Genomic DNA, 16,742 nt, shown 5'->3' with positions numbered 1-16,742 from the left:
TCAAATAAATGACATGTAATTCGTTAAACCTATTAGAAATGTGCTATAGTATAAAATCTTAAGATAAAATTTCTAAAACTGATATCTCTTTAAAAAGGTTAAAATTTTGGCTATAATTAAGTCTATTAAAAATTGAAATAAGTGAATTGCAATGGAAAAACCTGCATAAACAAATAAATTCTAGTAAAACAAATATATAAATAAATCAAAATTTTTAAATCGTGATATAAATCAAAAATCGTCAAATAAATTCGTAATATATAAATTCGTGAAAAAAAGTGCTTTCTACAAAATACTAAAATAGAGATCTATCGACAAAGACTACTCACTTCTGCCTAGCTTATGCTCTCTCTGGTTATTTCAGTTTCCGTTTTGAAAGCGCTATATGTTGAGCCATCTCAGCTAGATTTGGCATGTGACATTTTTAGCGGCAATCATTGGTCGATTTTCTAGCGTTGCCATTCGGGGAGGCCTATTTGTTGCCATGAGGCTTATTTTTTGTCGCCGTGTAAGAAAAATATATATATATAGATTTTATTTATGATTTCTTAAAAAAAAAAGATTTGCATTATTGGCCAGTAAAGGAAAATTTAGGATGATTCTTGAAAATCTAAACAGTTTTCAATTTAATTTTAAAAAAGAGTGAATTTGTGACCTCTGTTACAACTATTTAACGACTTGCAAAGTAGGTTTCGGTAATATATATTTTAAAAAAAATAAGATCCGTATTACTTAAAATAAATCAAATTACTTAAAATAAATTAAATTTCTTAAAATAACATAAATTGTTAAATTTCAGTGGATTTTAGATACTATAGCTGTCATCATGAAAAATAAACTTACGATTGTAAATTTGCATTTTTTAATTATTTATTAATATTTTTTAATTGTATATTTTTTATATTGATCCCTTAGTTAGAACCTAAGAATATTCATAAAATATTTAAATTAGTTAAAACATGAAACAAAAACCCTAAGAAAATTCCTCATAATGTCGGAAATGTAAAATCACAAGATACATAACAGTCTCAAATTAAAAAAGTTAGCGAAATTTCAAGAAACACCGGATCACCTTTATCTCCATAATTCCACTTTTTAATGCATTAGCTTCGTGAAGAAAAAGTTTTAATTAAAAAAAAAAAAACGAGATCTGGCAACTCGAAAAAAAAAGCAAACGAAAATCAAAATTGAATTACGAAAAAGAGTTCTCTTTTTTATCGCAGTTTTTCTTTTGCATTTAAACTCTTAGCACTCTCTTTCAAGAACGATAGGTAAATAGCTAGGGAAAGAAAAAAAAAAGCAGGAAAAAAATAAGTCAGGCAGTCAATTTGTGATGGCTTTATTAACAAGAGCGAGAGAGCCCGCTTTATGGCCTCATTTTCCGATATCGAATACTGTGCGAAAGTATTTTGATACAGTACTGAAGCGTAATGTTGGACCAGCTCGGAGAATTATTACTCGACGTATCTGGGTCGACATAGAAAAGCGAGTAACAAAATAGGGAACAAATCTTGCTTACTGCTGCTTCTGGTTTTTGTCACAGAACTTTTCTGATGTGTCTTGCGATATCAGAAGGCGGAAAGTATTTTTGGTCGAATGTCAATTTTCCATTGCATTGTCCATTTGCCAAAAAAATGTTTATTTAGTAATGTAGGAAATAATAGTTTGGGCAGAAGTAATTAGTTTGTATATATTTGTTTTCATGATTGTTTTTTGATTTCTAGTTTTTTTGTTATTTATAGGACATTTCTTAGGAAGCTATTTGTTTCCATTAAATCTTTGATGCTTGAAAAACATCAAAGAATACGCTTGGAAAAAATCTGTTTATTGAACTATTGTTACTTTAAAAAAATATTTGTTAGAGTAAATTCATTTTATTATGAAATATTGAAGTCCAAAATGTAAAATAAACAACAATTTTAATACACAATTTATTTATATAACATAATTTATAAATAAAAATGTTAATTCTGAATTAGCTTTTAAGTTTCTGAGCAGCAGGATAAATGCTTAAAACTAAATTATTCCCTACCAACATCTACGGAATTTTTGTTTTAAGAAAATACTTTTCTTGGAGTTAACAAAAGTAATGTATCGGATTTTTTTTTCAATAATAATTAAAACAATCCTGGTGTTCTCTCACTTTGACATTTTACCTTCATTTTCAGTCATTAATTGGAAATTTTTTTAAAGAAAGTTGCTTCTTTTAATTTTCAATTTACATTAGTTCTTCGAATAAGGTGCTCAAGCTTTTAATATCAGCAACCAAAAGGTCAGCTGACCTCAATGGGTTACCTCAAATTTTAACAAAAGTTTATGGTGGATGGGATAAGGGCCGCTTTGTGGCCCAGGTACCCAAATTGCAACCATTACTAGAACTAGGATAATGAGTTAACTTAAATTGATCATGTCATCAACATCAAAAACTAAGTATAAAAACACTACTGCAAAAATTCAGCCACTTTTGTTTCAAGTTTAGAATGGTTTATGATTCATCAGTTTCTTGCTTAGGGCTTGCATCGTGAGTTCGAAACCAGCAAGTCGAAGAATCTCCGTGTATTAAATGGTGACTGGAGAGCGTTAAATCTGTGGGGTCACTAAGTTCCCCAAGTTCCAATAACGAATAATTACCTCTGGGTGTACTGTATTGGAGATAGAATGTTGTCTGGTTCAAAACAAATTTATGATCTGGGGATGAATTAATGAATGGATCCTCCCTGTGAAACGGGCAGTGTCGAGTGTGTGGTCGAAATCATATTTTTGGCCATAGATTGCGCTACTGAAAAACAAGAAAACGCTCCCTTCTACTTTAAATTTGATTGAATTCCCATAGCAGATTTTCTGGTATAGGCAAGTGGTGTAAGATGGGCAATGGTAACACAAGGGATACATCGCTCATCTTTCAATGAGATGCCCAGGCCCGAATCCCAGCGATGGCTTGACATTTCGACTCGTAAATTGAAGCATGACTCGCAATGAAAAAAAAATTAACTAATTTTTAATAAGCGATTTTGCTTATAAAGGATCGGCTGGCATACAGGTCACATACGAGGATTTTTCTCTTCTTGAAGAGCTCAATTAAAAAATTGTCAAGTAAAAGTAAAATGAATGAAAAAGTAAACACATATAGACTAAAGAATCCTACCTGGTTGACCCAGACATTGGTAGTCATAATCTGGTTCTTCAAGTTCTGCAAAATAGAGATAAGACATGCTGTAGAAAAATAAAGTTTATTTATTTTTTTAATAAAATTAAACAATTGTTTTGCTAGAAAAAGTAGTGAACGTATTACTTGTCATATAAAAATAATTATGAAATACCTGCCAACATCTTAATTTTCTGACTAGGGTTTTCTTGAGGTCAGGTAACTAGCAGTTGAATTGACCATTGCGAGCACAAATTATTTCAATAATACGTAAAATCCGTTTCGTAAAAATTTATTCTAATGGTAGCTATGTTAATGTATTATTTTTTATTCACTTCAACTTAATTTCCACACTTTTTTTCACGTATTATGCATTGATGTGCATATTAGTTTATTTGCATGTAGTGAAAGTTAAAACTATTATAAGACAAATTTATTAAGGAAATACTTTATGTGATTTCTTTAAATTATTTTAAAGTATAAAATATCCATGCATGTATTAATTGATTAACTAAAATTGCAAATTTGACATATTTTGCTAGTTTTTTGGAGCGTTTAGCTTGACAACTTTGAAAATTGGTGAATTATATAAGCCTACAAGTTGTTTAGAAATAGTGGTGGATAAAAAACTACTAAATTGAGTTTATTAAATCAAGAATCACAATTAATAAACTACCACTTGAAAATATTTATTTGCTGTCCGGAGCAAGTTGGTATCTCTGTGTATATAAATAAAACTAGTTTTGTGTGTTCTATATTATTGGACCGCTGCGCGGCCTAGGCACCCAGTTTTGTTTAAATAAAGAAAGAAAAGAAAGTTTTCTATATTACATTAAATTCTTCAAGCCATTTTAGTTACAATAATAATATGAAGATATTAAAAATTTACTAGAATTATGTGTTTCTAATAATTTTGGCTTCGCCGGTCACTGGTGACCTCCATGACATTCAACGTGTTAAAGCATACGTTTTTAACCATTTTAAATAGTAAAATAGTATTTGAAGAAAAATTCGGAGCCAATTCTCCTGAAAAGTTCGGCACATCTGATATCGCACGGATGCCACGGGCGACTAAAAATGTAAAAAGTGGTAGGAACTCAATTTAATTTCATTCTTTTATAAATCTTTCTAATCAATTGTAACAACCACTATTACTTACAAGTTATATTATTCATATCTTAAAACTTTTATTAATTGATTTGATATTTCCTTTTTAGTTATTCAAGCAAAGTGCTTGAAACATTCATAAAAGCAACTCCACTGCCTGCTTACCTCAATGCTCAACCAAAACAGTGTTAAAATTCCAGATGAATGGGATAGGGGTCGCTTCACAGCCCAGGTGCCCAATAAAATCAGAACACTAGGATTTGATTTGATTTTAAATCGCAAATTTAAAAATATGCTAGAATAAACTACTCATTGTAATACATATTAGTAAGATTTTGTTTTTTAATTGTCACCAGTTTTTGAAAGTTAAGTCGTCAGTGCCAACCCTATATCTAGGAATCCCTGTGCACAATATGTATATAATAAGTACAAGATGAAGATACTAAATTTTTCCAATCGTGCTATACCTATTTTATCGTGTATCTATTTTAATAAATTTTTGCGATTTAATATTCACTACTTTTTACAGTTTTAGTCATTAGTTGAATTCCTATTTTAGGGAGATTCGTGCAACTACAGAATCTGAATCGTTATAACGTATATTCATTATTAAAAGCTTCATGAGAAAATATAACATAAAAAAGTGCTTTTCGTGGATAATTGTCTTTCCTTCAAGAAAAACGTTAAAATGAAATAGTTTTAATACCAAAGTATTCCATTTCCCAGACGAATAACAGACCTAGCTATTGGATTTTCATTTTTGGATCTCCTCTAAGCAATTATCAATTCTTTTGAATCATTGCTTCATTTTCTTTACTATTTCAAGTGAATAAGAATCCTTTGGAGCAAGAACTTCATATAAACCCTTAATCATTAAAATAACCATCAGTTATTTTTAGTTTAGTTTTTATCTTTTAGTTTTATAATCGATTGTTTCCAAAGATTGAACAATAGAAGGGTCAATTTTTTTTTTCCTTTTAGAATTTATTTCGATATAGGAATTTTATATTTATTTCGAAAATATGAACCATTCTCATGAAATACCAATGCATTTTTAGTTTTGTATACCTGTATATACTTAAAACATTTATATTTACTGGTTTGTAGTCGTACGCTTACTTGTATTTTTAAAACATCCTTAGCAAAATAAGTTGGGCCCTCATCGGACCAATATTCACGGATCTTGGCTCAATAAGAGTCGTTATTTTTCCGATATTTGTACTATATAGAATTGTCTGATTTACCCGATATTTTACTAACACTTTACAACCAATATCGACCCTATATATAATTGTGCGATTCACTCGATATTTTGCAGACACTTTACAATTATTATCAACCCTATATATAATTGTTAGATTCACCCGATATTTTACAGACACTTTACAACCAATATTGACCCTGTATAAAATTGTCCGAATAATCCGATATTTTACAGACACATCACAACCAATATCAACCCATTATGGAAATGTCTGATTCACCCGATATTTTTTATTCATTATTTAGCCAATATAAGCCATATATTGGTCCTTATATAGGTTATTCTAGGACAAATATTAAAATATCTAGGCATCCCAATATTAGTACCTCGGTCCATGTTCTTATAGCCCAACTGGGACTAAGGTAAAACTGTTACTAGGGATGATTTTTTAAGGTCCATATTTTTGTCTCAAGCATTGCTACTTTAATGAAGTACTTGTATTTTTGTTCAGAATTACTTCTTAAACGTGACATTTAAGTGCATTATTGTGGTAAAACCAAATTTAATTTAAAAACTAAAATACATTCGCAGTATGCAAATTTAGAGTTTAACATATTGCAAGCAGGTCATGTAAAAATACGTTTTATAAATTTTTGCAATCCATACAAAAGTTTAAATAGTGGTAGCTAATCTATTTCGTTCCCTCTCTGTTTCTTAACCATACCTGCCAACTCTCCCGGATTTTGCGGGACATTTTATTTTCATATTTAAAGTGGTAGTAAATATATACTATTTTTTTCTTTTATAAATTTAATTTTTAAATAATTTTGATCACCACTATTCTTACAAAAATTAAGCACATATATTAATATGCGTTATGTTTTCAACTAAACTTTTTTCAAATACAACGTATTTGTTTGCTTAAAATTGAAGTTTTAAAATTCCATTTTAATATCACTGGGAAAAATGATAACGGAAGGGATTAAAAGTTGGCAGGTCTGCTTAACCCTTTCGAACCGCGCGGGGCATGCGCTGTCCCCGTCCATGGGTGAAATCCCTTATATAGCAAGACGTAAAAGAGATAAAACCTGGTACGTAAAACATTTCATTCCAGCATTTTTTTCGAAAAAAAAAATGAAATATCTGTAACTATCAAGATTTTTTTTTATAATTCTGGCATATATATTAAAACTGCTTCTTTTCCAAGATAAAGTAGATATTGTTGAAGAATTTTAAAAAAGAATAAGTAAACTCCTCCCCAAAACTAGCTATAACTGAAATGGTTTTACTACCAGCCTTTCCTATTTTCCGTCTCGCTTTCACCCCTGCTGATTTTTCGCCGTATTGAAAGGGTTAAAGACACTATCCATTCTTGATCACCACAAACATAAATGATTTAGTATATATGCAATCAGAACAACAATCACTCGTTGTAATTTTTTTTCAAATTAAAAATGTAATTATCGAGACAAATTTGCTCCAGTTTTTATGAAATCTTGCCTACCACTTGTTTTAAAACTTTAATCTATAATAGATGTTATACAGTTTCTAAAAAAGTTGCTCACATGCTACATGTTAACAACACTCTAGTCCAAATTATGATCAATGCCGCCAACTTTTTCAAATTTGTAAAAAATTATTCTAGTGGTAGCTAAGTTTATGCTTTAATGTATTATTTTTTTATTCATTTTAACTTATTTTCCACGCTTCTACATGTAAATGATTTAAAAGTTTATATGCAACGTCACATTGTACCATCTGCAGAGATGCCAACTGCTCCGGACATGCCTAAATAATTAAAAAAAAAACGGTAAATAACTGCAAAGTAAATTTTGAAAATATTTGACGATTTTTGCTTGCTTTTTAAAAGGTAAAGGTATAGAATGAGGTAAGAGTGATTACTTTATTTATAAAAAATTGGGCACCTAGGCCGCGCAACGGCCCCTATCCCATACATCTAGAAATTTACATAAGTTTAAAGTGATAACGTTTTGAATTTAGCAGTCGATGTGGTAGCTAATACAAAATTATAAGCACTTTGCTTGAGTAAATATAACATTTGAATATCGAAACTAAATTTACACATATAAATAAAAACATAATGTGAAATATATATACATAGGTTGACCTAGATAAATATAGTAGATATAACATTTGAATATCGAATCTAAATTGACACATATAAATATAAACATAATTTGAAAGGAACATATTTACATTGTGGTAGCCATAAAAAAATCAAGTCGTTTGCTTGTGTAATAATAAAACAATGAAATTTTCAATATGACAAATTGGCCTTTTTACATGACATTCGAAATGTTGATTCTAGACTTAAATTAAAAATAAAACATGATTTGATATGTAAAATAATTGATTTTTGAAAAATGAAAGACATAATTGATGGAATGATGTAAGAACTATAAAGTGGAGAATTAAATAAGCCTACGAATTATTTAGAAATAGTGGTGGATAAAAATCTACTAAATCGAATTTAGTAAACCAAGAATCATGATTGATAAACTACTACTTTAAAATATATATTTGTTATCCGGAGCAAGTTGGCATCTCTGCATCTGTCTCGTGGTAAGGGTTTTAAAATGTTGCAGAGTTGCCAACTGCTCCGGACGCGCCAAAATAACTAAAAAAAACCGGTAAATAACGACTAAGTAAATTTTTCAAATATTTGACTATTTTTACCTGCTTTTTAAAAGGTATAGCATGTGATATGTACAATAAAGTGGTGAGTTATATAAGCCTGTGAATTACTTAGTAATAGTGGTGGATAAAAATCTACTAAATTGAATTTATTAAACCTAGAATCACAATTGATAAATTACCACTTTAAAGTATATATTTGCTGTCCGGAGCAAGTTGGCATCTCTGATGTTGTCAAAATTACCAAATATTCAGAAAGCTTTGGTTTTAAAATGTCTACCGTTCTATAAAATATTTCGGAAAAAGCATAGTAGTTGGCAGGGTGGCTTGGCTATATAAGCTACCCCCCTTTTTTTTTTTAAAGAGCTCCATATCCAAATCAGTGGAATGAAAATTTTAGTTATAACAGATTAATGCGTACGTATATTTCTTGAAAACTGTGCATATCAATGTAAAAATATACTGATAGCATTTTGTCCCCAGAACAGTATAAATCTTTAGTAATTCTACTATTTTTGAAAGTATGATCTTATTATCCTGAAATTTTTCAGTCATGACGATTTGTATGTAAATGTAATGTAATTTAAAATTAGAAAATGCAAAATTAGAATAGCAATGTAAAATTAGAAAAAAAATTACATTTAGTGAAATTATATTCAAAATAAAATAAAATAAAATTGTTCTATTAAATTAGAAAAAATCGATTAGAAAACAAATAACAGATCTCACTACGATGTTTTGAATTTAATGTAAACTTATAATTGCAATTAAACTCAATGTTACAAATATTGAATTCAATATGAAATTAGGAAAAAAATCAAATTGGAAAACAATTATCAGATTTTCTTATGGTTTTCTAAATTCATTGTAAAATTAGAATTGCGATTCGATGCATTAAGAATCAATGCAAAATCAAAGAAACGTAAATTGATAGCAAAAATAGGAAGAAAATAAAGAACGTTAAATCGATAATACAAAAATTTCAAATCGACTGTAAATTACATTAAGTTTATCTTTTGTATAAGAATCAAAGTTCTCAAAATTTAGTTCAATGACTTTCTGATATTTTACAATAACAAAAATTAGAAAAAGAACTTATTTGTTACAAATAGATTCAAAATAAAATGAAAGAAAATTTTTCTATTAAATTAGAAGAAAAGGAGAAGAAAATAAATAACAGACTTTACTATGATGTTATGAATTTAATTAAAGTCAGAGTTGTAATGGAAAGAAAATAATAAATTAATTGTAAAATTAGGAAAATATAAATTAGAAGACAATTATCAGACTTTCCTATGAAGTTTTAAATTCATTGTAAAATTAGAATTGCAGTTCAATGCTTTTAGAATCCAATTAAAGAAATGTAAGGTAAAATTAAAGAAATGTAAATTCATTGCATAGATAGTTAACAAAATAAAGAAGGTTAAACCGGTATTGCGAAAATTCCAAATCGGCAATTAATTACGTTAAGTTTATCTCTTGTATTAGAATCACGGTACTCGAAACAAAGCTCAATGGCTTTCTAAGATCTTTTTTCGGAATAAAACATTCGATTAATTAAGTGTCTCTCAATTCCAAAGGATTACAAAAGAAGGAACTTAGTTTTATTGTCCAGACATTTTCACTTTTCTTTTGGCACGGCGAGTTTACCCAACAGTGATCGATGGAAAGATAAGAAAAATGTTTTTGTTATTTTTTTTTCTGGAATAAGAAAAGAATAAGTAAAGCATCAGGGTTTTTCTGATCAAAAAGATATGTGGACCGAAGAAAGAGGTGAAAGAATTCTTGGAAAGGTTTTGGTTGGCTGAATATCTGCACCTGCTTTCTTGCAATGAAGAATGTTTTTTGGAGTGGGATTTACGTTTTTTTCCATACACTATATTCCATTTAGTTTTTGTAAACTTCCAATGTTAATGCATTAAATTTTAAAGGGTTTGTATTAAAATATTGCTTTAAAAAATCGATTTGCCGAACATTTTTAAACTACCATGACGAATCAATAATTTTAGAAAAATGTGTAGATAAGATCTATTTGTCGGCTAATTTTGATTATTGTTGTTGTTTCTGATGGCACTTGCCACACGGTCAAGCCTGCTTGGTGAAACCGAGTAAATTTAAGGCATATTGTGCTTTTCTTGTTTTTTCAGTGGCGCCATCCTATGGCCAAGAATTCGTCTTCAGCCACACACACGTAACAGCCCGTTTTATAGGGCAGACCCATTCATACATCTATTCATTCATCCACAGATCGTAATTCTAACCTGAGTCATAGAACGATCAATCTCCAAACCAGTACCCCCAGAGGTTTTGATTTGTTATGGCAACATGGAGGACTTTGAGACTCGACAGATTTAACGTGCATCAGTCACCATTTACTACTTCCAGTCTTCGGTCGATGGGGTTCGAACCCATGAACTCTCGAACATGGGCCCAGCGCCCTACTGACCATGCTATCCCGGACCCAATTTTGCTTATAGATGACTTAACTGTTTTGTCTTTAGAAGATTTTGTCAAAGTTAATTGTTGTTTTACTACCACTTTGTAAAATCTTTTTCAATGACCGTGCAAGTTTCAGGTAAGCGAAAGGAAATTCTCAGAATCCAAAATTTCTCCTCAGAATTCCCAAAATTTCAGAATTCCAGAAATCCAGGAGAAAATCAGAATTCCCAAAATTTCTCCAGTGGTAGTAAAATGAAAAGTGAATTACAACGACAAGCAGAAATATCTTTATTATTTTGTAAAGAGTTCGAAAATAGCAACTTAAAATTCTAAATCACTTAACTAACCACTTCAGACCTAAGTCATCTATTTGAAGACATCAGCAAATACAGGGTATCGAAAAACTTCGAAAAATTAAAGAGTGGTGATGATCTTTTCTCAAGACTGCTTAAAATTGCAAAAAGTAAACATCCAATCCAGTTTTATAAAATCAATTTTGAAGTTTTCCCACCACAATAAACGATACAAAAATATGCCTAAAATATAAATATCTTTCAAATTTTTAGCTACCACTTTAAAACAATTTCCAGGCCATGCTTGGAGTGTGACATATAAGAGCCGGTTACATTTTACGTACACTTTATGAATCTGAAATTTATAAGTAGTTTTGATCAAAATCATTTTAAACTAAATTTAAAATTTCGAGAAATAAATAGGATGTGTAATTCTCACTGCCTTTTTAAATTTAAAAATAGACTTTAACCCGAAATGCGTAAAATTTAGATATAATGGTAATATTAATGGGTAGATAAATTTATTTTTAACAGCCGGAACGCTCTTATATTTGTTACAAATCTTGTGTCTTTGGGTAACGATAATCGTAACACATCGTTTGCAGGCAACTCTTCCAAAAATACCCCACAGCTATTAAAGATTAACATTTTTTAAAAGTGGCAGACAAGATTTCATAAAAGTCGACTATAACTACAACTTCAATTAACACAATCACGCCGGGAAAAGTGAAAATACTGGTAGGGGAAAAGAGAAAATACTGGTAGAAGAACTATTTCAACATTAGATAATATTCGGGAGGAGTTAATCTATTCTCAACAATAACAATTTACTGTAAGGAAATTTATCACGGCGAAGAAGCAATTCAATATAAAAATTGCATCCGTTAAANAATAAAAGAAGAAGACATTTTAACAGCGTGACCCACCGGTGGGTCACCCCGGCGTAAACGTGTTAAAAAAATGTACGACAACTGATTGTAGTACTGATTACATGTATGGGCAGAGAGGAGAATTTTTATACTGATACATTTTATTTATAAATTATCATACACTGTTGTTCCCGAAGGTCACAAAGTATGTTATGCCTTTTCTTAAACAATTTTAAGATTCACAAGAACAATGCAAAAGAAAAGCTATAATAATTGAACAGAAAATAATGAACGTAAATATAAGATTGTTTTTATTTTTAGCAATACTCTTCAGTGTCTGTCTAATTTGGAGAAGACTTTATTGTGTTCTGCATGCGTATTCCATGTCAAAGTCAAGCGGAAAAATGTTCCATGATTGATGTATCGTTCATTAATAAATATCGATTACCTAGATGTTCAAGCAGCTCATTAAAAAATCCATTTACCAGAGTGGTTTTAGAGTTTATGAACTCTTGTTCAAATAATTATTTTCCATAAAAAGGCATGCAAGCTGTCAGATGGTAGGTTACGTTTATAAGTTTTCTTTTAATGGCATTCTTGATGGAAAAAAACACACTTAAACATTATGTTTGTCATTTGTTTTGTGATTCAGGAGCTTAGCATCACTCCTGACAAGTAATTGCCATAACTCGAGCACGACTTTGCAATTAGCTCATACGACACTGACGTATTCAAATAAAAGCACTTAACAGTAAACGACATTTCAGGAATGTGATGAGTGGTTTGCTTTTATTTAGTTTATCACAGAAATATTCTACTATTTATAGAAAGATCTTTTCTTAGGTGTTTTTCGCTTTTTTTCCCTCTCATTTAAGGGGCTGTAAAACGAGTCTTAAAACAAGATTTTCCTCAGAAGGTGGTAGTTGTTAGAAAAGAAAAAGACGGAAAGTAACTAGTTTTCCCTTTTATTTTCAGGAGGAAAAACTTGAGAAACATTCAAGAATGCTTTTTGTTAAGAGAATTCTGTTCGTGTCTCAAAGAACAAAGGCATCTCTTGTTTCTCTTGTAGAAGAGAATAAGATTATATGAAGAGCATATCTCGTTTCAATTACTTTTGTAAGAACTTTTCCTCTAAGACCAAAAGTATGGAACATGTAAAATCTGGATAAAATGTAAATGAATTCAGAAATGGATTCAGAACTTTCTAAGAATGTTTCAGTATTGATTTTGCAATAAACATGCTGGGATTACATAAAAATATGGAAGCACTTCTATACTAACTCTATGTAAACAATCTTTTTTTAGAAGCAAGTGTTTTGGAAGATTTTACAAGGCAAAAAGTGGGCAGAATTTGAAAAATTGTCTGAAAACACATTCACATGAATACTATTCAGAATTATGGCATTCTTTTTCTTTTACACCCATATAGTAAGTATGTTTTCATTTCGCAGTGTCATGACGAAGAGATGACATTGAAATTAGGAGGGCATTTTCTTTTGTTCAGTGGTTGTATCCCTGTACGAAAAAAAATCTTTTGTAAATTTTACTGAATCAAAAGATAGTAATTCCGCTGCTTAAGGAGTTTATGTGTGGTTCCACAATTAGAGCACTTTACTTTTCCCGGGTCGTAATTAATTTGCTCGTTTTTCAACTTACACAAATAAAAAAAGTCATTTAAATAAAATAAAAATTGTGGGCCTTTATATCAGATGAAATCAAAGTTATGTGGCTTGAGGCCCATACATTTAATTTTCATTATTATTTACATGACAGTATTTTTCCCAACAATACTATTTTTTCCAGGATTATAACAAATATAGCCGCTTATGATCAGCATGTACAAGGTTTCTTTTAGAAGCAATAACTGAAAAATAATTCAATAAAAACGGCGTAGTTTTGTAAACTAAACCACTTCTGTGATCGATTCTGAAATATAATATGCTTTCACGAAAAGTATAGTGCGTGGCATTTTTTAACCCGGTGGATCCTGATTTCTGTTCTACAAGTTAGTTTCATAATGTTCGCTGTTCTGCAAAATCAAAAACAGGCATAAAACTTCAAAAATGAATGTTTTTCTTATAGGAGTCAAAATGATCGACTATTAGGTATTTCCGTAACTACTTATTTTACTAATCAACTGAAAGGCATGAAAGTTTGATATAGTTTACTTAGAAACGATTTAGGAAAAGTAAAAAATATGTATATGAGCTTCGAAATTGACCAGTATTTTCAAAAATAACATAAGAGATGGCAAAAAATGATCAAAATGACCCCAACGACACTTCAAGAGTTAAAACTTGGAAGTATGATCTTTTTTTCTAACTGCGCCAACAGTTTTGTCTTGTAAAATCTTCCAATTGCTGTCTAAAGAAAGGTTGTTTGTGTAGAACTAGTAAATTCACAATGATTCCTCTAGGATATCAGCGTGTGCCGCCATAGGCGTCATTAGCCGATTCTTCGTAAATGAGAAGACGATGTGTAAGTATGAAGATAATTTTGTATCAAAGATGAAGTTGGAGATTGGCTCCATTGCAGTGGTGCTTGGTCGGCCCAGGGGGGAGTTAGGCTTCGAAAAGGACAGTTCGCAACATCTCTTTCAGTTCCTTGATTTCTAAAAGGCTCTCCTGTTCTTGAATAAGGGCCGCAAGTCTTTCTGCTGGAGAGTTTACTTTGTTCTGGCGACTTCTCCTGGAACGTGTAACACATCCTGAGAAGTTGGCTGTGTGGTCTAGTTCACAGTTGCAGCACTTGAGTAGTGAATCTTTAAGTTTGTCGCATTCGTATGATGAGTGGCCACCGACGCGCTTTACGCAACTCCTCTGTTTGTTGCAGGCACGTTGAGTATGGCCGAAGCCCAGGCACTGTGTTTGGAGTCTCCCTCCTCGAAATCTTTCTGCTCGAACCTAGTGGTCTTTGAAATGAGTCTTCCGGTAGATCATTTTGTTATTCTACCTGTCGGGAAGAACAACAAGAAAACGAGGGTGGAGCTTAAAAGCCCCACCACTCTCTTCTTAAACTGAATAATCTCATCTGCCGTAATTTCGATGCGTAAAAGTTGGTCCGTAATTTCCTTAGCTTTCGTGGAAGGAATTCAACAGGGAACTTTCAAGGTTTTCACAAAAAGGTCCAAAATGACTAGTGCGGCGTTGACTAGAGCTAGTAAAGAAGTGTTTTCATAATATTTGTCGAATCCCGGCATATTTCTACAGATCTAAAATATTGTACTTCGATCTTTATTTACCAATTTAATGTCTTTTGCGGTGTCGTAAAAACACCCTTAATTAAAATGTGGCCATATGTTTTTTTTAAACAAAGATAGTAATATTACGTTAATGTAAACATTAAAATTGTTATTTGATAGTGATAGCAAAGAATGTTCAGTTTCGTTTTTGTATATACCAACCTTTCGCGCTGCCATCTTGTACAGTCATTAAGGAATTTATTTTAAAGTTATAATTAAGTTAGAATTTATTTTATAGTTTTAAAAAATTTGTTTAATGTATCATGAAAAATTAATAATTCAAACATTTTACATAAGATTTATTAGTTAGACAGTTATGTTTTTAGGTGCTGGTGAACTCGTTCAATTTTTAAAATTTCTTCCCTGCTTAATTACGATCGCTTTGCAATTCAAAGCGATGCTGCATATTTTAATCAATAAGTTTTCAGTCTACAATAATATCCCTTAGTTTATACATTAACATTCATGTGTCCTGTGTTAACAATCAGAATTGTTGCTCATTTGTAAACAAATATCCGCCATCTAAATATTCAACCCGCTTACCAAAAAATAAATTTAGTAATGTGACTTCAGAATTTATGAAATCTAATTAAAAAGATTGTTTTGCAGGAAAAAAAACATGCATGCGATTCGATGGTTGATAGCGCGTCATTCAAATAATCACATTCCCTAAATATTTTTTCTTTTAATGACATTTTTGATGGAAAAAATTAAAACATTATGTTTCTCATTAGTTTTGCGATTCTGGTATTCTACGTAACTTCATATAAGTAAATGCAAAAAAACTCTGGTACAACTTTGCAATTAACAGTTATTTCACCGACATTATCGGATAAAAGCACTTAACAGCAAACGACTTTTCACAAACTTGATGAGTCGTTTTCTCTTATTCAGTTCATCACAGAAATACCCTATTATTTATAGAACAGTCTTTTGTTATGTATTTTTCTCTCTTTTTTTCCCCCTTCCATTTACGGGGCTGTAAAAAGAGTCTTAAAACAAGCTCTTTCGCAGAAAGTGGTAGTTGTTAGGGAAGAAAAAGAGGGAAAATAACGAATTTTTCCCTTTTATTTTCTGCGAGGGAAAACATGAGACACTTTCTTGAATGCTTTTTGTCTGAAGAATTCTATCTATTCGTGTCGTATGGAACAAGGGCAGCAGTTTCTCTTGTTCAAGAGAATGAGATTATTCGAAGTGCATATCTTGTTTCAATTACTTTTGTCAGGACTTTCTCGCTAAAACCGAAAATACGGAGGAGATAAAATCTGAAAAAGATGTAACGCCTTTTCAGAAATGCAGTAAAAGATTCATAGTTCGTTATTGTTTTTCTACGAATGTTACAGAATTGATTTTTCAGCAAAATATCTTATGTTTCAGCGGACTAAAAATATTACATTTGTATACTTTATTAACATGTCTCGCCCGTCAGGCCACAACGGTAAATAACTACAAACTAAATTTGCATATATTAGGCAGATTTTACTAGTTTTTAAAAGGTTTAGCACGACTTATCTAAAAAAAAAGTGGTGAATTATCTAAGCCAACGAATTGTTTAGAAATAGTGGTGGATAAAAACCCAATAAATTGAATTTATTAAACCAAGAATCACAATAATTAAGTAAATTTTGAATAAAATTTCTGCAATTCCATAAAAGAGTATACATTTTATTGTTCTATACGCTGTCAGCCAGCTGTTTTTCGCGGCCTGTGTGAAAGGTCAGTGTCAGCCACCGTTGACGCAGCCTAAATGTAATTTCAGTATCAGCCACCGGTGGCTGACGCGGGCTAA

The 16,742-nt window shown here is 30.9% G+C and overlaps 1 protein-coding gene across 1 annotated transcript in view; it reads right to left on the bottom strand.

Annotated features, from left to right (window-relative positions):
• The window catches only part of LOC107441899 (acetylcholine receptor subunit alpha-like 1), a 115,976-nt gene that overhangs the window by 67,024 nt on the left and 32,210 nt on the right, over positions 1 to 16,742 (bottom strand). The window contains exon 2 of the mRNA XM_071184889.1: positions 3,146 to 3,190. Within this exon, the coding sequence (XP_071040990.1) occupies positions 3,146 to 3,190 (45 nt within the window). The remainder of the gene's footprint in view (positions 1 to 3,145; positions 3,191 to 16,742) is intronic.

Source organism: Parasteatoda tepidariorum, chromosome 9, assembly GCF_043381705.1.
Source record: "Parasteatoda tepidariorum isolate YZ-2023 chromosome 9, CAS_Ptep_4.0, whole genome shotgun sequence".
Taxonomy (NCBI): Eukaryota; Metazoa; Arthropoda; class Arachnida; order Araneae; family Theridiidae; genus Parasteatoda; species Parasteatoda tepidariorum.
This window is presented reverse-complemented; position numbering and strand designations above follow the sequence as displayed.